The sequence below is a fragment of the Bos taurus genome, chromosome 1 (assembly GCF_002263795.3).
Source record: "Bos taurus isolate L1 Dominette 01449 registration number 42190680 breed Hereford chromosome 1, ARS-UCD2.0, whole genome shotgun sequence".
Classification (NCBI taxonomy): domain Eukaryota; kingdom Metazoa; phylum Chordata; class Mammalia; order Artiodactyla; family Bovidae; genus Bos; species Bos taurus.
In genome coordinates, this window is record NC_037328.1 from 148,526,500 (window position 1) to 148,554,285 (window position 27,786).

The 27,786-nt window shown below is 49.1% G+C and overlaps 1 protein-coding gene across 4 annotated transcripts in view; it reads left to right on the forward strand.

Annotated features, from left to right (window-relative positions):
• DOP1B (DOP1 leucine zipper like protein B) overlaps nucleotides 1–27,786 on the forward strand; it is a 130,862-nt gene that overhangs the window by 66,268 nt on the left and 36,808 nt on the right. For all 4 annotated transcript variants that reach the window (XR_804602.4, XM_005202123.5, XM_002685151.6 and 1 more), the window contains exons 15-22: nucleotides 2,561–2,832; nucleotides 14,458–14,610; nucleotides 15,796–15,896; nucleotides 17,095–17,285; nucleotides 20,490–22,092; nucleotides 22,810–22,921; nucleotides 23,755–23,943; nucleotides 27,154–27,276. Coding sequence is in view for 3 of the 4 variants with exons in the window: in XM_005202123.5 (XP_005202180.2) it covers nucleotides 2,561–2,832; nucleotides 14,458–14,610; nucleotides 15,796–15,896; nucleotides 17,095–17,285; nucleotides 20,490–22,092; nucleotides 22,810–22,921; nucleotides 23,755–23,943; nucleotides 27,154–27,276 (2,744 nt within the window). In the remaining variant the exon portion in view is untranslated. The remainder of the gene's footprint in view (nucleotides 1–2,560; nucleotides 2,833–14,457; nucleotides 14,611–15,795; nucleotides 15,897–17,094; nucleotides 17,286–20,489; nucleotides 22,093–22,809; nucleotides 22,922–23,754; nucleotides 23,944–27,153; nucleotides 27,277–27,786) is intronic.

Genomic DNA, 27,786 nt, shown 5'->3' on the forward strand with positions numbered 1-27,786 from the left:
AGCCACCGAGAGGGCGCTGTCTGCCCACCCCCATTTTCCTTCCTTGTTTCGTAATTCCTGTGTACAGTTTGGGTTTGTCTTCACCAGACGGGAACCTAACGAAGCTCCATCTGTATCTTTACAATTCCTTTTTTTTTTTTGGCTGCACCCCCTGGCATGTGGGATCTTCCCTGTATGTAGCTCAGACTGTAAAGAATCTGCCTCCAATGCAGAAGACCCAGGTTTGATCCTTGGGTCAGGATGATCCTCTGGAGAAGGGAATGGCAATCCACTCCAGTAGTCTTGCCTGGAGAATCTCCATGGACAGAGGAGCCTGGCGGGTCACAGTCCATGGGTTCGCAGAGTCGGACACGACTGAGCAACTAACACTTCACTACACGGCATGTGAGATCTTAGTTCCCCGACCAGGTATTGAACCCACACCCCCTGCAATGGAAGCACAAAGTCTTAACCCCTGAAGCACCAAGAAAACCCCTGGGTCTATATTTTTTAACCTTCGGGTGCCCAGCACAGCCTGTTAAAAAGTCTGAGACATAAAAGGAGCCTCATCCTAGTCAGTACATAGACTGTTTCGTGAGACCTGTTACTAAAGCTTTATGTGTTAGTGTGCCAGGGCTCCCATAACAAAGTACCACCCACTGAATGGCTTAAACCACAGAAATGTGTTGTCACACGGTCTGGAGGCCAGAAGTCTGAGGTCAGCGTGTTGGCAAGGCCGCACTCCCTCTGAAGGTGCTTCAGAAGGGTGTGTTCCGGCCTCTCCTCCAGCCTCTGGTGGTTCCCAGGCTTGTGGGAGCCTAGCCCTCATCTCTCCATGGCATCCTTCCCGTGTACGTGTCTGTGTTGAAATTTCCCTTCGGTAAGGTACCCACTGGACTTCCCAGGTGGTGCTAGTGGTAAAGAACCCGCCTGCCAATACAGGAGACAATAAGAAACGCAGCTTCAATCCCTGGGTCGGAAAGATCCCCTGGAGAAGCATATGGCTGGCCACTCCAGTCTTCTTGCCTGGAGAATCCCATTGACAGAGGAGCCTGGCAGACTGCAGTCCATAGAGTTGCAAAGAGTTGGACACGACTGAAGAGACTGATCATGCATGCACTCAGGGCACCCATTATATTGGATTAGAGGCCCACCCACTCTTCTCTACCAGGCCCTCATTTTAACTAGTACATCTGTGACCAATTTCCCAAGAGGGTCATTCTGAGGCCCTGCGGGTTTATAAACTTCAACATAAGAATTTCTATGGGGGCGCAGTTCAAACTGTTACTGGCAGCATGTTAAGCCCGGGCTGCCATAACAAAATACCATAGGCTGGCGGGGGCGCTTAAACCACAGAAATGTATTTTCTCACAGTTCTGGGTCCAGAAGTTTGCGATCAGGGTGCCAGCATAGTCAGTGTCTGGTGAGAGCTCTTCCCTGCGTTACAGACTGCCACCTTCTCGCCATGTGTTCACATCCCGGGACGTGTGTGGGGTGTGTAGGGGGTCTCTCTGGTGTCTTCTAATAAGGGCTCCAATCCCATCATGTCGGCCACCCCTCAGGACCTCATCTAGACCCAGTCACTCCCATAGGCACCCCCCCCCCGCCCCAAATACTGTTACCCTGGGGGCTTGGGGCGTTCACATGTGAATTTCAGGCACATGCAATTAAATCTATTGCAGGCAGTGAACACTTTAAAGAAAAAAGGATCAAGGGGAAGGTATAAGAGAAGAGTGATCAAGTTGGTAGGAGCTGAGGGCGAAGGTTTCCCCTCTCATCATCACCTTTGTTAAACGTCCCATGTAATGTGTCTTTTGACTCCCAAGCTGCAGATGACAGTATACTTGGAAGAAATGCATTTAGCATTGATATCTTTGGTATAATTTTAGCCTCTTGTAAAGCTAATGCCATGTGCCCTCCCACCAAGAGAACTTTGAAAACACGTTTTGAGCTCTGCACCAACAAAAGTAACCTTTACTATATGTAAATTTTACAAGTATTTCAATTCAGATTTTACTGTGTTTACTTTGTGGGTGTGTGTGTGGCTGTACCGGATGTTTGTTGTGGTGCATGGGCCCTTCATTGCCGCGAGAGGGCTTTCTCTAGTTGCGGCGAGCAGGCTTCTCATTGCGGTGGCGTCTCTTGTTGCAGAGCACAGGCTCTAGGGCGTGAAGCCTTCAGTCGTAGGGTACATACAGGTTTAGTTGCCCCGAGGCGTGTGGGATCTTCCCAGACCAGGGATTCAACCCATGTCCCCTGCCCGGGCAGGCAGATCCTTAACCACTGGACCACAGGGAAAGTCCCATTTACAAAATTTTTTTAAACAATAGAAACGTGTTTTGAATCATCTCAAAACCCCAAGAGTGACGTTTGCAGAACTTGAACAGTCTGTTAGCACATGACTTTGGTCTCATTGGTCCCCCGGCCCTGAATGGGGACAGTGGAGCGTGTCACCGCCAGAAGGTGATCACACTGCTGTGCAGGTGGCCTCCCAGACCTGAAGGTCTTAGAGTCCGCAGGCTGGTGAGCCAGTCTCGAGAGGTTTTTGTGTGTCTCCATCCTCTGGTTGGCTTCCTTTCAGGAGCTGGCGATTCCAGTTTTCCACCTTGGCTGAAGTCCCTGATGACCATCTGCTGCTGTGTGACTGACTGCTACCTCCAGAATGTGGCCGTCTCCACCCTACTCGAAGTGATCAACCACTCCCAGTCCCTTGCCCTCGTCATCGAAGACAAGATGAAACGCTATAAAAGCTCCGGACACAACCCATTTTTCGGCAAGCTGCAGATGGTGACGGTTCCTCCCATCGCTCCAGGAATACTGAAAGTCATTGCAGAGAAAACAGACTTCTATCAGGTATTTCCCACCAGGAAGAGGAAAGCTGGGACCCTGAGACCTTCTTCCCAGACTCTTTCTTTGAAGCTGACCCTGAGGTTTTGGGGTTGGGGTGGGTGGATGTGTGTGTGTGTATGCAGTCACTTGCTCAGTCATGTCCAACTCTTTGCCAATCCCATGGTCTGTAACCCACCCAGGCTCCTCTGTCCATGGAATTCTCCAGGCAAGAATACTGGAGGGGGTTGCCATTTCCTTCTCTAGGGGAGCTTCCCAACCCAGCGATCAAAACTATGTGTCTTGCATCTCCAGCATTGACAGGCGGACTCTTTACCGCTGTGCCACCTGGGAAGGCCTAGGGTTTTGGTGGTGGTGATAAAGAGTATGGTACCTTGGGTAGCAGCCAGAGAGGGTGACTGGAGACCTGGCCTGCTTTGTCTGTCTCTAACCCTAGCTCCTGGCAGTTTCTGGCCCCACAGCAAGTGTTCAGTAATATTTGTGTTCAGCGTTAGGCTGACTGGACTCCATAAGTAAGAATTGTTAACTTACCCAAATACACAGAAAGAGAAACTTTGTCCCACTTTGTGAGATTTGAGGCTTTGAGGTTATTTAGCCTCAGGGACGGAGAAGGCAATGGCACCCCACTCCAGTACTTTTGCCTGGAAAATCCCATGGGTGGAGGGGCCTGGTAGGCTGCAGTCCATGGGGTCGCCAAGAGTCGGACACGACTGAGCGATTTCACTTTCACTTTTCACTTTCATGCATTGAAGAAGGAAATGGCAACCCACTCCAGTGTTCTTGCCTGGAGAATCCCAGGGACGGGGGAGCCTGGTGGGCTGCCGTCTATGGGGTCACACAGAGTCGAACACGACTGAAGTGACTTAGCAGCAGCAGCAGCAGCCTCAAGAAAGACTTCAGTTTCTCAGTCATGTCTGACTCTGCAACCCCATGGACTGCAGCACACCAGGCCTCCCTGTCCATCACCGACTCCTGGAGTTCACTCCCAGAGTTGATGTCCATCGAGTTGGTGGTGCCCTCCCACCATCTCACCCTCTGTCGTCCCCTTCTCCTCCTGCCTTCAGTCTTTCTCAGCATCAGGGTCTTTTCAAATGAGTCAGCTCTTCATATCAGGTGGCCAAAGTATTGGAGTTTCAGCTTCAACATCAGTTCTTCCAATGAACATTCAGGACTGATCTCCTTTAGGATGGACTGGTTGGATCTCCTTGCAGTCCAAGGGACTCTTAAGAGTCTTCTCCAACACCACAGTTCAAAAGCATCAGTTCTTCAGTGCTCAGCTTTCTTTATAGTCTAGCTCTCACATCCATACATGACTACTGGAAAAACCGTAGCCTTGACTAGACGGACTTTTGTTGACAAACCAATGTCTCTGCTAAGAGCTTGTTCTAATTCATGTCCATTGAGTCGGTGATGCTCTCCAACCATCTCTTCCTCTTAGAAAAGCTTAGTATTTGTCAAATGTGAGAAAGATTGTTGCTGAAGATGGTGAGCAGGTGTTGTCCATCTTTCTTGGGGACAGAGTAAGAAAATAAGGTATTATAGGGCTCAGTCAACTGCAAGAAGCTGAAAGCTATTCCAGCTAGCTCATGAAAAAAAAAACAACAAACTGAGGTTTATTATAAAGATGGAGCCTGTGGAGGGCCAGGGTTGGGAGTGGAATGCCGCTGGCTCTCACAGGTCTCACCTGGGGAGCTGTCAGAGCCCAAGGCTGCTTCCTCTCCATGTCTCCCTGCCAGCCAGGACCTAACCTGCTTGTCACTCGACCTTCAGTCAGCCTCAGGACCCTCAAGCTTGGTTGTCAGAGCTAATGACACTGGCGTCTCTTTTTCACAGTTCTGAGCTCGCCTGTCAAGGCTCTTAAATGGGCAGTCAGTGGAGCACGCCTGGGTCAGGTGGCTTCTGCTGTCCAGTCAACCACAGCAGAGACCCAGGCCAGGACGGAGTGGTCGTGCAGTGTAGACAGGGATAGGACCACTCACCAGGGCCTGTAGGGGGAACCCATTTCCCCTGAGGGTAGGAGGGGCTCCAGATGCCCTGCATACCCAGAGACCCTGAGGAGGAGAGATTCTCGATGCTTTATATAAAGTGCTGGAAGTAAACTCTCCTTTGGGGTCTTGATAGCCCGTCCTCTGAACAGCTTTTGAAGTGGCCTGGCTTTTCACCTATTGGGTTGAACCCTCCTCAAGCAAGGCATGTAGCTGAAGCCATCTCCAGCTTGGTTCTGTCCCCCTGCCTTTTTTTTTTATATTTATTTGGCTCTGCCAGGTCTTAGTTGCAGCATGTAGGATCTACTTCCCTAACCACGCATCAAACCTGGGGTCCCCCTGCATTGGGAATGTGGAGGCTTAGCTACTGGACCACCAGGGAAGTTCTTTTCTTTTTTTTGTTAAGAGCATTATTTAAATATAATTCACCAATTTCAAGTTCACGATTCAGTGGTTTTTACCATGTTCATAGAAATACACCATTTTCCTTGTTTTCTGTATGTGATTTCGTTTTTTTCCCACCGTTTCCCCCTTTTTATTTTCTTTTTCATTAAGTGCTCTTTTCCAGCGTAATGTTTTAATCCCCTTAATGATTTTTTTCAATGTATTTTTGGAGTTGTTTTTTTTTAGTGGTTACTACTCTAAGGCTTACCATATGCATCTTATCAGAATTGGCTTCATTTCCATTCTGAATTCCTGTGAGTTGCAGAAACATTCCTGGCAGGCTACAACCCACGGGGTCGCAGAGAGTCAGACATGACTGACTGACCCTTTTTCACCTCTTGAATAGCTCTGTTCCTTTTCCCTTGTGCTGTTGTTATTATGCAGAGTACATCTAGGTATGTTATAAACTGAACAACATGTGACTGTATAATCTTATGATATTTTAAGAACTTGGTAAAAGAAAGGAAAACAAGTATATATTCGTAGAGTTTGGTTGTTCAGTTGCTTAGTTGTGTCCGACTCTTTGTGATCCCATGGACTGCAGCATGCCAGGCTTCCCTGTCCTTCATAATCTCCCAAAATTTGCTCAAACTTGTGTCCACTGAATTGGTGATGCCGTTCAACCATTTCATCCTCTCTTGTGCCCTTTTCCTCCCACCTTCAATCTTTCCCAGCATCAGGGTCTTTTCCAATGAGTCGGCTCTCAGTATTGGAGTATTGGCCAAAGTATTGGAGTTTCAGCTTCAACATCAGTCATTCCAGTGAACACCCAGGGCTGATCTCCTTTAGAATTGACTGGTTGAATCTCCTTGCTGTCCAAGGGACTCTCAAGAGTCTTCTCCAACCCCACAGTTCAAAAGCATCAATTCTTCAGCGCTCAGCTTTCTTTATAGTCCAGCTCTCATATCCATACATGACTACTGGAAAAACCATAACTTTGACTAGATGGACCTTTGTTAGCAAACTGACCTTTGTCTCTGCTTTTTAATATACTGTCTAGGTTGGTCTTAGCTTTTCTTCCAAGGAACAAACATCTTTTAATTTCATGGCTGCAGTCACCATTTGCAATGATTTTGAAACCCAAGAAAATAAAGTCTGTCACTGTTTTCATTGTTTCCCCATCTGTTTGCCATGAAGTGATAGGACTGGATGCCATGATCTTCGTTTTTTGAATTTTAAGCCATCTTTTTCACTCTCTTTCACTTTCATCAGGAGGGTCTTTAGTTCCTCTTCTCTTTCTGCCATGAGGGTGGTGTCATCCGCATACCTGAGGTTATTGATATTTCTCCTGGCAGTCTTGATTCCAGCTTAAGGTTCATCCAGCCCGGCATTTTATATGATGTGCTCTGCATATAGGGCTTCTGTGATGGCTCAGATGGTAAAGAATCTGCCTGAAATGTAGGAAACCCTGGTTCAGTCCCTCAGTTGGGAAGATCCCCTGGAGGAAGGTATGACAACACACTCCAGTATTCGTGCCTAGAGAATTTTGTGGACAGAGGAGCCTGGCAGGCTACAGTCCATGGGATTGCAGAGTCAGACACAACCTAGTGACTGATGCCTTCACACTCTGCATGTAAGTTAAATAAGCAAGGTGGGATACACAGCCTTGACACACGCCTTTCCAGATTTTGAACCAGTCTGTTGTTGCATGTGCCCCATTCTGGCTCTCTTCACTTGTGGGTTCAAGTTTACACCTGGCACTGTTTCTTTACTCCAGTCCACCTTTGCTTGTACTGTTGTAAAATACTTTTCCACAAGTGATGGGACAGCAGTGCAGTGTGCACCTATTGTTCTACACAACTGGTTTTTAAAATTATTTGTAAGAAGAAAAGAGAAGGAATATGCATTCATGCTGTCTCTTTATAACTACATAATTACTTTTTCTGGTGCTCTTTGCTTTTTGTATGGATTCAGATAACTGTCTGGGGTCAATTATTTTCACCCTAAAGAACTTTTCCATTAGTCTTGTAAAGTACAGCTACCAGCAACAAAATCTGTTAGATTTTCTTTATCTAGAAATGTCTTTATTTTTCTGTCCTTTATATAAGATAGATTTATGGGATATAAGATCTTGTTTCTTTTTTTTTTTTTTGTCTTTCAACACGTTGAATCAAAGAATAAGCCCACTTTAATCTTTTCCACGTACACTTGATTATAAAATATTTAAAGCAGCACCTGTTTAATAATCCATAACAAATGCTCAGCTAAATGTTTGAGTGAACCTGCATTTGAACTAATTGTTTGAATATGTCGTCCACCAGTCTTCTGGCTTCCCTTGTTTCTGATGAAAAGTTGGCTGTCACCTTACTAGGGTTTGCTTGTAAATTATCAAATCAATTTTCTCTTGTTGCTTTCAAGGTTTTCTCTGTCCTTTATCATTCCACTAGGATGTGTCTGGGTGTGGACCTCTTTGTATTTATCCTTCTTGGAATACGTTGAGCTTCTTGGATATGTAGATTGAGGTTTTTCATCAAGTTTGGGAAGTTTTCAGCCCTAATTTCTTTAAATTTTTTTTTCGGCTCATTTCTTTCTCCTGGCCTGGCACTCCACGTATGTGTATGCTGGTGCCCTTAATGGTATTCTGAACGTTTCTCTAAAGCTCTATTCATTTTTCATTATTTTTTTTTTCTATATACTTTAGATTTCATGATTTTTATCAATATTTTTTCACTGACTGTTCTGCTAGTTCAAATAAACTGTTGAGCCCCCTTTAGGGAATTTTTCATTTGTTATTGTACTTTCAACTCCAGAGTTTCCTTTTTGTAATAATTTTTGACTTCTTCTTGTTATCGTCTATTTGATGAGGCGTTGTCATCATACTTTTTTTTTCTTCTTCTTTGAACATGGTTTCCTTTAGTTCTTCGAACACATGTGTAATGGCTCCTTTGAAGTCTTTGTTAAATCTGGTTCCTCTCTTGGCTTCTGCTGTCTGCTTCTTTAATCCCTATGTGTGGGTCATATTTTCTTGTATCTTTGCCATGTCTTGTAACCTTTATTGAAGACTCAACATTTTAGACAATACATTGTTGTGACTCTGTATTCTGGCCCCTCCCTCCAACTCCCACCAGTGACTGTTGCTATTGTTGTCTCTGTTGTTTGTTTAGTGACTTGACTGTTTTTAGTTTGTTTCCCCTGCAGGGTGAGGCATTTGGTGCTGCTCCTTGGAGGCTGCTGCCTTAGGAATGTGCAGCCACTCTTGAGATGATGGTGATTTTAGCAAGGTTTTCATTGACTTTCCCTGATTTCTGTTAAACTCTGTTGGTATCACACCCAGATGTTAGGCTCCACTAATCACTGGATGATGGCTCTATTATTTTTAACAGTGCCCTGGGGCACAAATTACTCCACAGCCTGATCCGATTTATACTCTTGACTCAGGTAGGTTTTTTCTTTTAATGTTTGTTTATGTGTGTGTGTATATAAATATATTATTTTTCTGGCTGTGTTGGGTCTTAGTTGTGGCATGCAGGATCTTTGTTGCAGCTGCCGGCTTAGTTGCCCTATGGCATGTAGGACCTTTTACTTCCCTACCCCGGGATGAATCCACATCCCCTGCATTGGAAGGCAGATTCTTAACCACTGGGCCCCCAGGGAAGTCCCTGTCTCAAGTAGTTTTTTGAGGCCAGTCTTAGAGATTTGTTTTGACACAGGAGGTTTTCCTAGCTCTCTGTGTTCCTGTTAGCTCAGTTGGTAAAGAAACCGCCTGCAATGCAGGAGACCCTGGTTCAGTTCCTGGGTCGGGAAGACCCACTGGGGAAGTGACAGGATACCCACTCCAGTGTTCTTGGGCTTCCCTTGTGGCTCAGCTGATAAAGAATCCTCCTGCAATGTGGGAGTGAAAGTGAAGTCGCTCAGTCGTGTCCGACTCTTTGCGACCCCATAGACTGTAGCCTACCAGGCTCCTCTGTCCACGGGATTTTCCAGGCAATAGTACTGGAGTGGATTGCCATTTCCTTCTCCAGGGGATCTTCCCAACCCAGGGATTGAACCCCGGTCTCCTGCATTGTAGACAGACACTTTACCGTCTGAGCCACCAGGGAAGCAATGTGGGAGACCTGGGTTCAGTCCCTGGGTTGGGAAGATACCCTGGATAAGGGAAAGGCTACCCATTCCAGTATTCTAGCCTGGAGAATTCCATGGACTGTAGAGTCCATGGGGTTGCTGAGTGACTTTAATAAAATAAGACAAGATGTGTCCCTGTTTATTTCTGGTAAATGAGCTGGCCTTTGGTGTAGCCTGTTGCTGTCATGGAGCTAGCAGCCTCCTCTTAATTACTTACCATTAAAACCTCTTGTTATTTCTGAGAGCACTCCTAGGCTTGACCTTATCCTACACTCCCTTATAGAGAGCTGAGCAACTCTGTTTTGTGGCCCACCTCTCCCCCTGGGCAAAATCTCTGGATCCTGTTGTGCAGGAAGAGCTGTAACTGGGTCAGTTGTCTGCTTCTCTTGGTGTGATTTCCTTGCAGGGTGCTGGGCGGGGTGGTAGCCTCTCGTCTTCTGGGTGTGCCTCTTTTCCTCTCCTAATGAGTGATGAGTGTTCTTAGCCTGCTATGCTTAGATAGAGCCTCCATCCAAGAGCCAGGGCAGAGGAGTAAAATACTGGCGGCCTGTTCCTCCCAGGGAGATGCAAAAGCCTTATTATTAGCTGGGAAGCTGGGAGGAGAGGAGTCCCATCTTCTGGCCACCCGCTATCAAGTCAACCTGGATTGAGAAGTGGACGGGGTCGTAGTTGAAGTGCCATCGACTTATTGCTTCTTGTGCTGGAATTTTCGTGGATTCTCTATGAAATGAGTTTTTCCTCATTTCTTGAATGCCCTTAGGATACTGTCCAGCAACTCTAAATGGCTGGCTGTTTTCTTTTTCTATAATTTTCACTGGGAGAGGGTCCATGGTATGTTCAGTCTAGCCCCATTCATGATGTTGGGTCCTGGCAGATTATGGATTTAGTTGCTCTTCAGCTTCTTCCCCTCATTCTCCCTGTCTTCCTTGCTACCAAAGTTGAGTCACAGTATAGTTCTTGACTCTGTAGAACTTGGAACCGTGGTGACTGGGCAGATCTTTTTCCCTGGTCCTGCATACATCACAGAGTTTGGCATAGCTACATCATAGGCACAGAGAGGAAAAGAGAAGAAAGAATTTCATCCATGAATTCTTGGAAGGCTATTAATAGAATAAGAATGATAGGAAAGCACTCAGTACTTTCCTCTTGTTTGGGTATGCTTTTATGAGTTCTTTCTGAAGCCTTGATTTTTATTTTGATTCAGATTTAGTACGTACCTGAGCACGTGCTACTTGCCAAGCACTGGAGTATACATTATATCTTAATGTTACCAGGTTCTCAAGAACAAGACAGGGCTGGAGCCTGCCCACGTTGAGATGCTGGAACTAGAGACGGTAAAGCAACCTATACACTCAGCCAGGGTGCGCCCCAGGTTCTCAGACTCCAGGCGTCAGGCTGGTCCCAGATCCTCTAGCCTTTTTCTCGTTCCCATGAAACAGCTTACATACCAGCGTTCATTCTGCCTACAGTGCCAGCAAGAGTAAGGTCAGATGTCCCAAGAGTGCCCTGCCCTTTCTAAGTAGTAATGGCAGATTGCCAGCCACTAAGAAAATGTTTTAGAAAAGGCAGAGGAACCAGAGATCAAATTGCCAACATCCTCTGGATCATGGAAAAAGCAAGAGAGTTCCAGAAAAACATCTATTTCTGCTTTATTGACTATGCCAAAGCCTTTGACTGTGTGGATCACAATAAACTGTGGGAAATTCTGAAAGAGATGGAAATACCAGACCACCTGACCTGCCTCTTGAGAAATTTGTATGCAGGTCAGGAAGCAACAGTTAGAACTGGACATGGAACAACAGACTGGTTCCAAATAGGAAAAGGAGTTCATCAAGGCTGTATATTGTCACCCTGTTTATTTAACTTATATGCAGAGTACATCATGAGAAATGCTGGACTGGAAGAAACACAAGCTGGAATCAAGATTGCCAGGAGAAATCTCAATAACCTCAGATATGCAGATGACACCACCCTTATGGCAGAAAGTGAAGAGGAACTCAAAAGCCTCTTGATGAAAGTGAAAGTGGAAAGTGAAAAAATTGGCTTAAAGCTCAACATTCAGAAAACAAAGATCATGGCATCCGGTTCCATCACTTCATGGCAAATAGATGGGGAAACAGTGCAAACAGTGTCAAACTATTTTTCTGGGCTCCAAAATCACTACAGATGGTGACTGCAGCCATGAAATTAAAAGACGCTTACTCCTTGGAAGGAAATTTATGACCAACTTAGATAGCATATTCAAAAGCAGAGACATTACTTTGCCAACAAAGGTTCGTCTAGTCAAGGCTATGGTTTTTCCTGTGGTCATGTATGGATGTGAGAGTTGGACTGTGAAGAAGGCTGAGCACCGAAGAATTGATGCTTTTGAACTGTGGTGTTGGAGAAGACTCTTGAGAGTCCCTTGGACTGCAAGGAGATCCAACCAGTCCATTCTGAAGGAGATCAGCCCTGGGATTTCTTTGGAAGGAATGATGCTAAAGCTGGAACTCCAGTACTTTGGCCACCTCATGCGAAGAGTTGACTCATTGGAAAAGACTCTGATGCTGGGAGGGATTGGGGGCAAGAGGAGAAGGGGACGACAGAGGATGAGATGGCTGGATGGCATCACTGACTCGATGGACGTGAGTCTGGGTGAACTCCGGGAGTTGGTGATAGACAGGGAGGCCTGGCGTGCTGCAATTCATGGGGTCTCAAAGAGTTGGACACAACTGAGCGACTGATCTGATCTGAAGAAAATGTCCAGAGCATAGGGACCGAGAAGGCAAAGATGATGAATGGGCAGGCGTGTTTTTTTGTGATCAATGTCAAGTCTCAAAAACCCTCCAAAAAACCTTTAAAGCTTCCAAATGGAGCATCTTACGCATAAATTTGCCCTAGGGACTGCCAGGAAAGGGACTACTTTATTTTATTTGGAAATGACTTCGCTACTCAATAAACTTTCATCACTTAGTTTAACACAAACCCTATAAATATAACTTACCCCGATCTGGAGAGACTATTTTAGATAGACATTCCTGAAGCATAATTATTCTTAATAAAGTTTATCTAAAAGCTCATATCTCATTTACATTTTTTAGAAGTTTCCTCACTTGAGGTTCTTTCTTTGCTGACAAACTTGTAAAAGGTATAACAATATTTAACTTATATTAAACCTTCAGTTCAGTTCAGTCACTCAGTCGTGTCTGACTCTTTGCGACCCCATGGACTGCAGCATGCCAGGCCTCCCTGTCCATCACCAACTCCTAGAGCTTACTCAAACTCATGTCCATTGAGTCAATGATGCCATCCAACCATCTCATCCTCTGTCGTCCCCTTCTCCTCCCACCTTCAATCTTTCCCAGCATCAGGGTCTTTTCCAATGAGTCAGTTCTTCGCATCAGGTGGCCAAAGTATTAGAGTTTCAGCTTCAGCATCAGTCCTTCCTAGAAGGTCAATGTATAAGATTTCGGTGAAGGAGGAGTTTAGTGCAATGAAGCATTTACTTTACAAGAGGTTTTCTGCTAGTCAGGAGGAGCTGATGTCACCATGAAGGGATTTAGTGCTTTTCTAGATATGAAAATGAAAGTCGCGTCCAACTCTTTGTGAGCCTGTGGACTATACAGTCCATGGAATTCTTCAGGCTAGAATACTGGAGTGGGTAGCCTATCCCTTCTCCCGGGGATCGAACCGGGGTCTCCTGCATTGCAGGCGGATTCTTTACCAGCTGAGCTACCAGGGAAGCCCTTTCTAGATATGAAGAGATGCAAAGATGGGGATCAGTTCAAGTCAGTTCTTGAAAATATCTAACTATCTAAAGACCCGTCCCATCATCAGATTCCCTGGAGCACAGGGTTCCTCCCTCCACCCTGGTCAGCAGCTGCAGCAGCACAGGGTTCAGTCTCTGGGAGGCAGATGGCAAATGCCCTTGTTGTTCTGTCGCTGGCGATGCTCTTGGCAAGTGTCAATTTGTAGTTGACAGGATGTTTGTATGAAGTTTACGTGTAACTTGATAATTGGAAATCACATTTCCTTAAGTAAAAAATAAATAATGGTTAGGGTCTCAAGCCAGTCAGAGATTAATTTGATCTGTGCAAAGAAGAGTTTTGTCAAACAGAAATGTATTAGTCGCTCAAGTAGTGTCCGACTCTTTGCGACCCCATGGACTGTAGCCTGCCAGGCTCCTCTGTCATCTGAGACTGATGACAATCTCACCTCTGTCCAGGTGAGAACACTGGCGTGGGTAACCATTTCCTTCTCCAGGGCATCTTCCCAACCCAGGGATCGAACCTGTGTCTCCTGCACTGTAGGCAATTTCCTTACCGTCTGAGCCACCAGGGAAGCTCAAAAATAAATGAGTCAAAAGAAGTTCTTTGATGTACAAGGTCTCTAAAACATAATCTGTCAGACATCATCTTTTTCCATGACCCCCCAAAAAAATACCTTCAGAAATTCCCCCTCCTAGGAGTGGGAACCAGCCTTCTTTTTGAGTCTCACCCTCGTTGGTCCTGCTGGTGTCCCCAGGAACTTGGGAAGGGGCTGAAGTCACTCACAGACATCATACGTTTAAAGAGCTGAGATCAGAGTTGAGGAGATGAAGGACTTGATCCTGGGATACAGTTTGGGCCTGAAGATGAGCCCGGCCTCTGCTACAGCATTGAGCATAGAAATGGGAAGAAGCAAGTTTGTGGGATTAAAGCTGAACACCAGTTAGAGCCAGCCACTGGTTTTAGGGTGCTGGGGTGTCTACCCCAGGACAGCGACCACCACAGATCTGCCCCCAAACTTCCTAGAGGGCACAACCCTGGCACCCCAGCACCAGCTCGTAGCAAGCCTTGGTGTGTGCTGATTGAGAGGACATCTCCATCATCACCAGGTGCTTGCTGCCAGGTGATTCCCCTCTGAAAGCAGAGGTCTGGGCTAGAGCTGCAGTGTCGTGGTGGCCGACCCCCACGTTCCACCTGTGCTATTCCCCTCACCTGGTGGCTCCTGAGGGGACTGTGATGTGGCTCTTTTCACCTGGCGGTGGTGGTTCTTTGTGCATTAAGGATGCTCACATAGCAAAGGTAGGCAGGAACCAGCAGCTGGGGGCCAGACTGGCCTGCCAAAGGAGGAAAGGGGCAGGACTTGGCGGTGTTCACCCAGTCTCCCCTCTGTCCAGAGGGTGGCTCGTGTGCTTTGGAATCAGCTGAACAAGGAGACCCGGGAGCATCACATCACGTGTGTGGAGTTGTTCTACCGGCTGCACTGCCTGGCCCCCACAGCCAACATCTGCGAGGACATCATCTGCCACGCCCTCCTGAACCCTGACAAGGTGAGTCTCTGCAGCCGGCGACCTCCGTCTGACCCCGGTCCTGACACCTACCACCCCCCACCCCGCCCCCGCGGCCCAGGTGTCACGTGGTGGCATGTGTTAGTCATTCAGTCATGTCCAACTCTTTGCGGCCCTACAGACTGTAGCCCGCCAGGCTCCTCTGTCTGTGGGATTCTCCAGGCAAGAATACTGGAGTGGGTTGCCATGCCTTCCTCCAGGGGATCTTCCCAACCCAGGGATCAAACCCAAGTCTCTCACATCGCAGGAGGATTCTTTACCATCTGAGCTATCAGGGAAGCTCTCAGGCAGACTCAACTGTATCCGACAGGAGCCATTCTGGGGCTCAGCGGACATCCTGTTTAACGGGAAGGGGGGTTGCATCAGCAGCATTTTAATACATCAGTAATTTCAGGACCGGAAGTCCCACAGAAGCATGAGCCACCCCGTGTGTTGTATCAAAGCTCACCAGGGACATCTGCCCAGGCTCCCGTGATGCTTGCAGAGCCCCCAGAGCTCTGGGTGAAGCAGGCAGCTGCGGAGAATGTGTCACCCCCGGAGCCCTTGCTCTGCACTGCAGTCAGGTCCTGTCCGCTAAGCCAGGGGTCCCCAGGCTCTGGGCTGCAGAGCAGAACCTGCTGTCAGATCAGCGGTGGTATTAAATGAGAAATGAAGAGCACAATAACTGTCACGAGCATGGAATCCTTCCGAAACCATCCCCCGCCCTGACCCCAGTCCATGGAAAAAAGTTGTCTTCCGTGAAGCTGGTGCCAAAGAGGTTGGGGATGGCACTGCCAAGGGCCACGAGGAGGCCATGCCTCATGTTCTTCTCTAGCCGCAGGCCTAGCTGTGGCCCTGGACTCTGGTCATCATGGAGTCTGGAACACGGACTGCCCCTCCAGACACCAGGCTCCTTAACTCAGGCATCTCTACGCTGCTTGCCCTCTTTTCGCTGAGTTCTCGTCTGTCATTTAAATGGGGCTCACGAGGCCCTGGACTCTGGTCATCATGGAGTCTGGAACACGGACTGCCCCTCCAGACACCAGGCTCCTTAACTCAGGCATCTCTACGCTGCTTGCCCTCTTTTCGCTGAGTTCTCGTCTGTCATTTAAATGGGGCTCACGACCACTGAGAACGCCGTTCTGTTAAGAAACAGGCGCCTCACTCCCGTTTTCTCTCCTGTTCAAGGGAACCAGGTTGGAAGCTCTGTTTCGATTTTCTGTCATCTGGCACCTGACCAGAGAGATCCAGGGCAGCAGAGTGACGTCTCACAATCGCTCCTTTGACAGGTGACGGGGACTTTTTTTTTTTTCTAATAACTTAACCCTTAAAGGAAAAGGACACTTTGGGGAGGGGCTGGGTCAGCGTACCAGGCTAGGATTGGGGAGACATGTGAAACGGAAACCAGCCCCACCCCCGCCGGGTGTTCTTGATGCAGAGAGATTCCTGGGGTCCTCTCAGTGAATCCAGGCCATACGGGTGAATACCTCGTGGGGGGTTTCTTGCCTTGATCATGAAGGGAGGAAGCCCCGCATGCCTCAGAGTCACCTGAGGAGCTGGCAGAACGAGCCCCCCGAGGGGGCTTGGTAGGAAAATGAGGAGGGGTAAATTTTGGCCGGGCTTCCCCAGCAGCTCAGTGGTAAAGAACCCACCTGCCAGTCAGTGCGGGAGATGCAGGTTCGATCCCTGGGTCAGGAAGATCCCCTGAAGAAGGAAAAGGCAACCCATTCCAGTATTCTTGCCTGGGAAATCCCATAGACAGAGGGACCTGGCAGGCTACCATCCGTGGGGTTGCAAAGAGTAGGACACAACAGAGCACGCACGCACATGGGTCTTAACTGGGGTGGCCGCCACACTGAGTGTGTGCAGCTGAATGTCCTCAATCCCAGGCCAAAAACCATGCATTTTATTACAGGCATGTTCTGTTCTACGTTGGTTTTTAAAAATCCCCTACCTTGTTTCTTGTAAGCTTCCCTGGTGTCTCAGAGGGTAAAGTGTCTGCCTACAAGGCAGGAGACTTGGGTTCGATCCCTGGGAGGGGATGATCCCCTGGAGAAGGAAATGGCAACCCGCTCCAGTATTCTTGCCTGGAGAATCCCATGGATGAAGGAGCCTGGTGGGCTACAGTCTGTGGGGTCACAAGGAGTCGGACACGACTGAGTGACTTCACTTTCTTGTTTACCTTGTTCCTGGAGCCCTAGATGTGGGGTCAGACATGAAGCCTTGGAGAGATTCCAGCTGGTCTTAATGTACCGCACCTGCCCCCGCATTTGTGAGGAGGCCCAGGCATCAGCATTTTTAAAAGCTCCCCTGATTTAGCAACTCAACAACAAACCAGCAACAGTGACCCTAGCTGGAAGCAGGGTTGACCTCGTGGTCCTCGCCTGCGTGGGCCTGCAAGTCCAGCCTCCCTGGGTGGAACTCCCCGAGGGTGTCCTGACCGCCCTGACGGTACGCATCCACACCCCTGCCCCCTCTCCATGGCAGGTCCCTGTTCGTGGTGCTGGACAGCCTGGGCAGCTCGGACGGGGCCATTGGGGCCGCCGCCCAGGGCTGGCTGGTGCGGGCTCTCTCCCTGGGCGATGCGGCCCGCATCCTGGAGCCCGTGCTCCTGCTGCTGCTGCAGCCCAAGACCCAGCGGACCGCCATCCACTGCCTCACGAGGGAGAATTCGGCAGGTGAGCACACCACTCGGGGGCCAGGCCGGCCCTGCATCCCGGGGACCCTGGGCCCAGAGGGAGGGAAGGAGCATCCGGGACCTCCCTGCCACTCTGGGGCCACAGTCAAGGCACTCAGACCGACAGGATGGTTTCGCCAGATTGGAAAGGTGGGGGAGGTACTTGGTGGGGCCTCCTAAAATTTCCGGATCAGACGAACCAGCACTTAGAAGTGCTAAGTCGTAGGTTTGTTGTTTTCACTGAAAAATATATGATTTTTTTTTTATATTAAAAAGGAAAATACTAGCAACCCATGTTCCAATAAATATAGCTGATTCTTGGTTCTTTTGCTGGAGAAAGCACTTTAAGCACATCCAAGGTAGTAGAAGAGAAAAACAGACCATCCATCTGAAGGTCTTCAAGGCCACCTCTTCACTTAGGAAGGAAGTCTGAGGTCTGGTGAGAAGGTCATTTTGGGCTGGCCAGGCTAGCTCTTCTCAGACCTGGGATGGGAGAGCAGAGGTTTTCCCCAGGTATGAATGATCGAGCATGTCGAAACCTGCATGTAAGCTAATCAGCTGTGCTATATAAAAATCACTTCTGCTCAAGAACCGTCAACAAGGTAAGTGGTTTCTATCTGCTCTCCAAGGTTCTTTCAAGCTTTAACCTAAAATCAGAGAAGTAGAAGAAACAGACCTCTGGGCTCTGAGAATTTTCAGAGGCATCTTTAACTAAATTTTAAAGAATAGAAAAGAGATAGGAAAAAGAAAAGAAAGACTGAAATGAAACAGATGATTTCATTGAATTTCAGTGATTAATACCTAGCATAGTTTATGGTCTAACATTACTTCCCACAATAGTGTATTTTATGACTTCCTGCAGTTAGTTCTCTAAGCAATGGCTTTACAGACTTTGACTAGTTTGTTTAGCTTGCTAAGTTGCTAAGTCATTTCAGTCGTGTCCGACTCTGTGCGACCCCATAGACGGCAGCCCACCAGGCTCCCCCCGTCCCTGGGATTCTCCAGGCAAGAACACTGGAGTGGGGTGCCATTTCCTTCTCCAGTGCATGAAAGTAAAAAGTGAAAGTGAAGTTGATCAGTCGTGTCCGCTTAGTGGGTTGTAAATACTCAGTGTTCGTCAGTCTCATCTTACAGAGGAATGCAGCCCAACACCCAAAAAAGCAAAGGTTCCCAGGTGGCTTCCTCTCTTTACGAGGTTCCCTGCCTAAAAACTAGGAGGCATTTTATTACTCCACACTTATAAGAAAGTAAAATACAAAGAACTGTAAACTAAGCACCTTCTTAAAAGTTTGGTCTTCATTTATGGCAGATCAATTTTGAAGCATTTCTTTGCTTTAACAAGAAACTCTACAGCCCATCAGGTGTTACAAGTCTCGGGGCACTTCCTGCTGCGTCTTCTAACCCTGTCTAATGCTACCTGCCTGTTAAGAAAAAAATGTGTCTTCTTCTGCCCTGTTCGCTCCATGGAAACAACCAGAAGGGTTCTACTTCCCCTCCTCGCTACTGCGGTAGTCCTTCGGAAAACTCATTTTTAAATACTGTTTAAAGTGGAACAACAGGAAGCTCATATTTCTCATATCTTATCCTTCCTTCTTTCCTAACCTGGCTTAATGTTCATGGAATAGATTTGTTGAAAGCTGCCTATTAAAAATGTTTGGCAGTGCCGAAGACATCTGGCTTTTTACTCCTTTTTAAAAGAGACCTGAGCACTTTAAAGCGTTGTCTGTGTTCTGATCTCAGAGGTACTGACAAGTGCTTATTTTAAAAATCGGAGTAATCAGGAAATAAAAGCACAAATAAAGTCCCTTGCCATGCCAGCCAGTAGAGCACTTTACAGTTAATGGCTCAGCAGATATCCTCTAGACATTACCATAGTTGCGTATGACAGATACTCTTCCCTAAGCGGACTTTTTCTGAACAGCAAGATTCTGCAGCTTGCTGTTTTCTTTGAATACTCAATGTACTCTGCACTTCGCTCCATATCCGTGCATGTGGATGTGTCTTTAGAAAGCCCAGCAGTAGCCCTCTGCAGGCCTGCACCATGAGGTTTCTGTGCTCTTACTTTGCGGATGCTTTGTCTTTGGACTTCCCTGGTGGCTCAGACGGTAAAGCGTCTGTCTACAATGCGGGAGACCTGGGTTCAAGCCCTGGGTTGGGAAGATCCCCTGGAGAAGGAAATGGCAATCCACTCCAGTACTATTGCCTGGAAAATCCCATGGACAGAGGAGCCTGGTAGGCTACAGTCTGTGGGGTTGCAAAGAGTCAGACACGACTGAGCGACTTCACTTCACTTGTTTGTCTTTATACAGCACATTTCAGTGATAACCTTTCAGTTTTGAAAAACCTTCTGTTGACATTTCTATAGGGTACCTTTTTTTGAAAGGAAAGTCCTGGGAGAAAACCGTAGGCATTTTTATAGATCACCCTTCCCCTAAACTTGGTATATTTATATTGTGTATGATAATATAACTAAATTACCCAATTTCTTGAACGTTTTAAAGGACCTATTCACTTTGCTTGTCTAGCTTCCATCTGTAATGTAACCTAGACTCTAGTGTTGTCGTTTCATGCAGGAACTACATTTTGTTGTTTTTTCATGCTTTATTTTTTATTGCAGTATCGTTGATTTACAGTGCTACACAAGTTTCACGTGCCCAGCATAGTGATTCATGATTTTTAAAGGTTACACTCCATTTATGGGCTTCCCTGGTGGCTCAGTTGGTGAAGAATCCACCTGCAATGCGGGAGACCCAGGATGGATCGCTGAGTGGGGAAGATCCCCTGGAGAAGGAAATGGCAACCCACTCCAGTATTCTTGCCTGGAGAATTCCAGGGACAGAGGAACCTGGTGGACCACAGTCCATGGGATCTTAAAGAGTCAGACACGACTGAGCCTCTGAGCATACTCAATTTATAGTTATTATATCATATTGGTTATATTCTCTATGTGAAAGTGAAAGCCACTCAGCCGTCCATGAAATTCTCCAGGCAAGAACACTGGAGTGGGTTGCCATTTCCTCCTCCAGGGGATCATCCCAGCCCATCCAGATATTGCCAAGAATTTGTCTTGCCCCTTCCCCGCCCCCATGGAGCGTTTTACTAATATTGATCTTGCTGCCTCCCTTTAAGACCAAGATCACTGTGGAACTGCCTGACATAACGAACCCTTCTGTTCTCAAGCTGTCTGTCATTCCGTCCCTTGCAGAAGACTGGCACCGCTGGCTCAACAGGAAGCAAGCCTCATTCGGGGAGGCGTGGGACGCACCTGAGCTGCCAGAGGGAGGCTGTGAAGACGGCGCGCCCCTGAGCCAGCTCACCACGGTGGACCGTGAGGCCATCTGGGCCGAGGTGGAAACGGAGCCCGAGACGCGCCTGGTGGGCGGCGAGCCCCGCGAGCATGACCGCCCCACACGCCTCGAGGACCTGCTGGACGGGCCGGCCCATGCCACTGTGGAGGACGGCAGCGAGCGCACCGAGTCGGCGGACACGAGCTCCGGCGCCACGGACAGCAGCGAGAACACGTCCTCCGTCTCCTCGCCGGCGCACTACCCGCAGGAGCTGAGCGGCGGCGAGCAGTGCTGCGCGCCCCTGGCTGCGGCTGCCCGGGCCCCCAGCCCGCAGGTGGGCAGCCCCACGTGCTTGGTGCGCGCGGACTCGGACCGGACCCAAGCCTCGGAGTCGCCGCCGTCCAGCGACGAGGAGGCGGCCGCGGAGCTGCAGGCGCTGACGGCGGCCCGGCTGCGGAAGCAGCAGCGCGAGAGGCAGGCGAGGCTGGAGGCCCTGTTCGCGCACATCCTGCTCTATCTGCAACCCTACGACTCGCGGCGGGTGCTCTACGCCTTCTCAGTGCTGGAGGCCGTGCTCAAAACCAACCCACGCGAGTTCATCGAGGCCGTGTCCAGGACCAGCGTGGACACCAGCGCCACGGCGCACCTCAACCTCATCTCCAACCTCCTGGCCCGCCACCAGGAGGCCCTGGGGGGCCAGAGCTTCTACGGCAAGCTCTCAAGCCAGCCCCCTAGCGCGTGCCCGCACTCGCTGCTCATCGAGCTCCTCACCTACCTGTGCCTCAGTTTCCTCCGCAGCTATTACCCTTGCTCCCTGAGGGTGTCGCACCGGGACATCCTGGGCAACCGGGATGTGCAGGTCAAGAGCGTGGAGGTCCTGATCAGGGTGATGACGGAGCTGGTCTCGGTGGCCAAGGCGGCCGAGGGCAAGAACGTGGAGTTCATCCAGGGCCTGCTGCAGAGATGCCGGGTACAGGAGTTCGTCCTGCTCTCGCTGTCTGCCTCCATGTACACGAGCCAGAAGCGCTATGGGCTGGCCACGGCTACGCCGGGAGGAGCCCTGCGGGAAGAGGGCGTGCTGGAGGAGCATGTCATCAACCTGGGCCAGGACCAGATCTGGAGCGAGCACCCACTGCAGATCGAGCTGCTAAAGCTGCTGCAGGTGCTCATTGTGCTGGAGCACCACCTGGGCCAGGCACCCGAGGAGGCGGAGCAGCTGCCTGACCTGCCCCGGGAGTGGCGGCGGGCCCTGAACTTCCAGCAGGCCATCAGGGCCCTGCAGTACGTGTGGCCCCACCCACTCACATCGCAGGGGCTGCTGGTGGCCGCCGTGGTCAAGGGCCTGCAGCCAGCCTATGGCTACGGCATGCACCCGGCCTGGGTCAGCCTGGTCACGCATTCCTTGCCGTACTTCGGAAGGTCCCTGGGCTGGACTGTAACACCCTTCCTTGTCCAGATCTGCAAAAACTTGGATGAGCTGGTCAAGCAGTATGAGAGCGAGTCAGCGAAGCTGTCCTTTAGGTACAGTGAGCCTTGAGGCAACTGGTGCTTGGGTGCTAAGTCCCTTCAGTCGTGTCCGACTCTCCTGAGACCCTGTGGACTGTAGCCCGCCAGTTTCCTCTGTCCATGGGATCCTCCAGGCAAAGATTCTGGAGTGGGTTACCATTTCCTCCTCCAGGAGATCTTCCCGACCCAGAGATGGAACCCACGTCTCCTATGTCTCTTGCCTTGGCAGGCGGGTTCTTTACCACTAGCGCCACCTGGGAAGAGGCATATTCCTATTGGTTTAATGAGAGCTTTTTGTCACGAATGGCTTATTGGCCCTCGTCAGTTGGAGGGTCATTTCAACCTAGTCAGAAGCCTAGCTAGAATTGTCAAAAGAGGGTAACAAGGAACTGAATGTGGATTCCTTTATTTTTAATTCCATCTGACCACCCAGGCCAGATCTGGGTTGTAGGACAAGTCAATCTGTCTCCATTATTTTTGCAAAACAGAAATAAAAGTGTGAATCCTCTGCACAAAAATCCTAAAACATCTGGAAACATTTTTCCAAAGCGACCAGATAAATGTAAAACAGTTCAAAAGAGGCCTGTCATTTTTGTAGCAGTATTTCATTATGAGAGTCCCAGTTTGTTTTAAGATGGTGATATGTCTGTGGTTTCTATGTTTAGGATTAAAAACTTTTCTGGCCTCATTCTTAAAGATTTTCAAAACCAGTTTCTCGTTTCTTCACCAAAGCATAACCTCCAAGAGGGAAAACATCTCCCCGGATTATCCACTCACTCTGTTGGAAGGCCTAACAACCATTAGTCATTTCTGTCTTTTGGAACAACCCAACCAAAGCAAAAAGGTAAATTGCTTTTTTTTCCCGAGTTCGAGGCAGTTTTCACATATTGTTTTGTCTTCTTTGGGATTATGTCTGTTTCAAATAAGAAATGTATGTATGTAATACAGACATGTGTGTCAGTATTAATGCCATGTGGCACACATGCAAATAACGCAAGCCTGTGTGCAAGTATATGTGCAAATGTACGTACGTAAGTAACGCCCATGTGGTTTTGTTCTCATTGGCCACTCTGGGGGCAATGTCAGCCCTTGCCCAGTGTGGCATAGAATGTGATCTTTTCTCCATGTATTTTTTTTTTTTTACTTTATGGAGTTTGAAGGCATTTTATGTTTTGATTACTCTGCCCTAGAAAGTGAAAATAACTCAGTCACGTCGGACACTTTTCGACATCAAGGACTGTAGCCCACCAGGGTCCTCTGTCCATGGGATTCTCCAGGCCAGAATACTGGAGTGGGTTGCCATTCCCTTCTCCAGGGCATCTTCCCAACCCAGGGATCGAACCCTGGTCTCCCACATTGCAGGCGGATTCTTTACCACCTGAGCCACCAGGGAAGCCCACTCTACCCTATCTGGTATTAAATTTTAGAACGGAGCTAGTACTTTGGTTGAGGGATTTGCAAAGTTTGTAACGAGTTTGTAATGAGCCTCAGACTCACAGACATCTCTCTCTGAAGGGAAGTCGTGGGTTTAAATGCTCAGGGAGGCATCTTATTTCTAGACCACGTGTAGGCCTTGCCCTGGGGAGTGCTCCAACCCAGACTCCATCTCACCAGCCCCAGCGTCCTCATGGAAAGGGAAGTGCAGCCGGGTCTCAAGTTTTTGTCTCTGCTTTTCAGACCGCTGCTGTGACCGACCCTACCAATCTGAAGAATGCCAAGAATGCTATTCTGGAAGAGCTCCCTCGAATTGTGAACACCATGGCCCTTCTCTGGAACGTCCTCAGGAAGGAGGAGACTCAGAAGAGACCCGTCGATCTCCTCGGAGCCACGAAGGGATCCTCTTCCGTTTACTTTAAAACCACCAAAGTGAGAGAGCTTCCTCTGCAGGCTTACGATTTCCTTTGTCTTGTATTGTCCTGCCAGAAATAAAAATACACAGGGATGTATACATACATAGTCAAAGAGAACGTGCCCAGAGAAACCCACGTTAGAAGTACTGTTATAAGTAAACCGGAAGTAGAAATCTCCAGTTTGTTTATGAGTAAGCCTTATATTCATGGCCTTCTTAAGGCTTTTGTGAGTACTTTTCAGTTTTTTTTCCCTTTGGCTATTTAGAAAAATTATTTTTGGCCATGCTGGGTGTTTGTTGCAGCAAGGGCATTCTCTAGTTGCGGGGAGCAGAGTCTATGCTTCATCGCGGTGTGTGGGCCTCCCGTTGTGGTGGCTTCTCTCGTCATGGAGCACGGAATCTTGGGCTCGAAGGCTTCAGTCGGTGCAGCTCCCGGGATCTGGAGCACAGGCTCAGTAGTTGCGGCAGAAGGAATGAATGAGTTGCTTGACTGCATATGGGATCTTCCCGGATCAGGGCCTGGAGCCGTGTCTCCTGCATTGGATGCTTGACTGCTGAGCCATCAGGAAAGCCCCGAAGTCATTAATTCTTGAGCCAGGCGTCGGTGACTCAGGGGAGGCCTGGAAGGCGAAAGCTTTTCCACAAACGAGGCCGGCAGAGGACAAGCGTGGAGGGATCTGTCCCAGGAAGTCCCCAGAGGGTCCCGTGCTGCGTTAAACCCTTGACTCTCCCTGGGAGGCACCCAGGCACGTAACTCAGTGTGTGATCGCCATGTCCAGTGGCTCCCAGTCGTCTGGCCGTGTCTCCCGTCCGCAGAGCACCGCTGGCGCGTGCCCTCAGGGCTTAACGCCGGCCTCTGGCAGCCTGGGTTCAGCAGAACAGGTCAGGGCCCTGGGACCCAGGTCACCTGGATTTGGCTCCCTGCTCAGCTGCTTTGTGGGACCTTGAGCACGTGCATTCAACCTCTGTGTGCTGTCGTTTGCTCCGCTGCAAACAGGGTGCCGGGCGTCATCTGAGCACTCTATATTTACTGGCGTTATTCAGTCCTCACCTGCAAGGCAGGTGCTATTATTATTCCCAGGTGGACAGATGAGGGGTGTAGAGACAGCATGTGATTCTTCCTGTGGTCAGTCTGGCAGTCTGACTCCCAGACCAGCAGGCTTTTAGGTTCTGGGAGGCACAGGTGGGGCCTCCAGAAATTTTCTGTCGGTTCCAGAGATGATCTCCAAGGGAAATCGGCCACAGGAACCTGCTTAAATTCAGCCTAAAAATTAATCTCTAAAAAGGTTCAGAAGGTTCACTCAGCCTGAGCCTCCGTTTCCTCCTCTGTGAAATGAGTCTGTTACTAGTAGCCTACCCCCTGGACTGATGGAAGAATTCATTGTGGTGATGGCTGACATTTGTTGGGGGCTTTCCAGGGGCTTCCCAGGTGGCTCAGTGGTTAAAAAAAGAAACAATCAAACATGCCTGCAGTGCAGGAGACATGGGTTCAGTCCCTGGGTTCGGAAGATCCCCTGGCAAAGGGAATGGCAACCCACTCCAGTATTCTTTCCTGGAGAATTCCATAGCAGAGGAGCCTGACGGGCTATAGTCCACAGGATCGTGACGAGTTGGACATGACTGAACAACGACAATGCAGCATTTACTGAGCACTTAACCCAAGCCCTCCCTGAAGGACCCAAGGTCCTGAGCCGGGGCCCGAATCATCTCTCTCAAGCAGAAACCATGGTAGGAGGGAGAAGACATCCCCATCCCCAGCTCAGTTGTATCTAAAGTGATGCTAGACAAAGGCAGTGGGGACAGGGACGTTCAGTTCAGTCCCTCAGTTGTCTCCGACTCTTTGCGACCCCATGGACTGCAGTATGCCAGGCCTCCCTGTCCATCGCCAACTCCCAAAGCTTGCTCAAACTCATGTTCATTGAGTTGGTGATGCCATCCAACTATATCATCCTCTGTCGTCCCCTTCTCCTCCTGCCTTCAATCTTTCCCAGCATCAGGGTCTTTTCCAATGAGTCGGCTCTTCTCATCAGGTGGCCAAAGGATTGGAGCTTCAGCTTCAGCATCAATTCTTCCCATGAATATTCAGGACTGATTTCCTTTAGGATGGACTGGTTGGATCTCCTTGCAGTCCAAGGGACTCTTAAGAGTCTTCTCCAACACCACAGTTCAAAGGCATCAATTCTTCCGAGCTCAGCTTTCTTTATGGTCCAACTCTCACGTCCATACATGACTCCTGGAAAAACCATAGCTTTGACTAGATTGTCCTTTGTTGGCAAAGTAATGTCTCTGCTTTTTAATATGCTGTCTAGGTTGGTCATAGCTTTTCTTGCAAGGAGCAAGGGAAGCCCAAGGTAAATCCATTCATTGCACAGGCACATGTGTGCCTGCTGCTCTGTACCTGGCCCTGCCTGTCCACAAGTGGACAAGATAGAGGGAAGTCCTGGTCCTCCTGGCAGGCACAGACATTAACCATCCACTTTAAAATAATGATGAGAAGCGCTGCAAAGAAACGCAGGGCACTCTGCCAGCCTGTGACCTCTGCTCTGAGGGTCAAGGAGGCCTTCCTGAGGCAGAGGGGCTGAGCCAAGACCCAGGATGAGAGGATGTGCCTTCCCAGGTGTGTGTTAGAGGCTGGGAGACCCACAGCATCCACAGAGGAGGGAACACAGAGGTTTCGGGAATGCAGAGAAATCCAGGCACAGCAAAGGGGAGGGTGGCGAGTGACGTCCCGGCCGTGGCGTGGGTCCGTTTTTGTTGGCCGCATAATAAAATTGGGTAAATGGCACATATTTCTGGAAACCGAGGCACATCCTTCCTGGTACTTACAAGCCCTCCCTGAGCTGGTTGAGGCCAGCACGGCTGGGGGCTTCCCTGCAGGGTCTCCGCTTTCTCGCTGGGTCTGCAAAGCCTCAGGTGACTTGCTCCGAGCACTGCCCTGCTACTATCTGCTCGAAGGTGGTATCCATCACTTCCCAGGAGTCGCTGCTCTGCTGTTTGTGCACCTGGACCTCCCCCCATGCGTCCTGTCCAACTCCTCCAGGCGGTGCTCTGCACCACCACCATCTCCCTAACCCCCCTACCCCGCCGCCCCCAGACCCCAGCATAATGCCCACTACACTAAGACAAAAGCTCCCAAGGTCACAGGTGCTAGTGGTGAAGTGCACGGTCCACTGGAGCCCTGACTGTGCTCTCACTCATCGTCTTTCTGTTTTGTTTTGTTTTTTAAGACCATACGACAAAAAATTTTAGACTTCTTGAACCCCTTGACAGCGCCTCTTGGAGTTCAGCTGACAGCAGCAGTTGCAGCCGTGTGGAGCAGGAAGAAGGGAAAACGCCACAGTAAGACAAAGGTAAAGCCCGAAACCGAAGCCACGCGCGGACGGCCCCGTGGGATCTAGAGGTGACCCCACAGGCCGCCAGGGGAGACCTCGGAGGCGGCCCCCCCCACCGTGTTAAACTCGTGACGTCATCGTCTAGCTGTGCCTGTTACAGCGAGGTGGGGGAGAGAGTGGAGCCCACCCAACCTCTGTTTTCTTCTCTTCCTACCGTACGATGGGTATATCGTACTTTTCATTTAACATTTTAATCTACTGTCTAATAGTGTACTTCCAAGAGTGTATCTAACATGTACATTTCAAAGAACAACACCGTTGCGGGACCTGCCCCCCAGCCTAAGAAGTGGTTCCTCATTCTACCCGTGGACCCCTGGGGGCCCCTCCCTGGTTATAGTACCTTCTAAAAGCTTTCTTTTTATTTTTTTTTTTCAAACCAATCTTTTTAAAGATTTTCTCTTTCTGGGCAGTTTTAAGTTCCCAGCAGAATGAGAGAAGGGTATAGAGATTTTCCCTACTCCCCTGCCC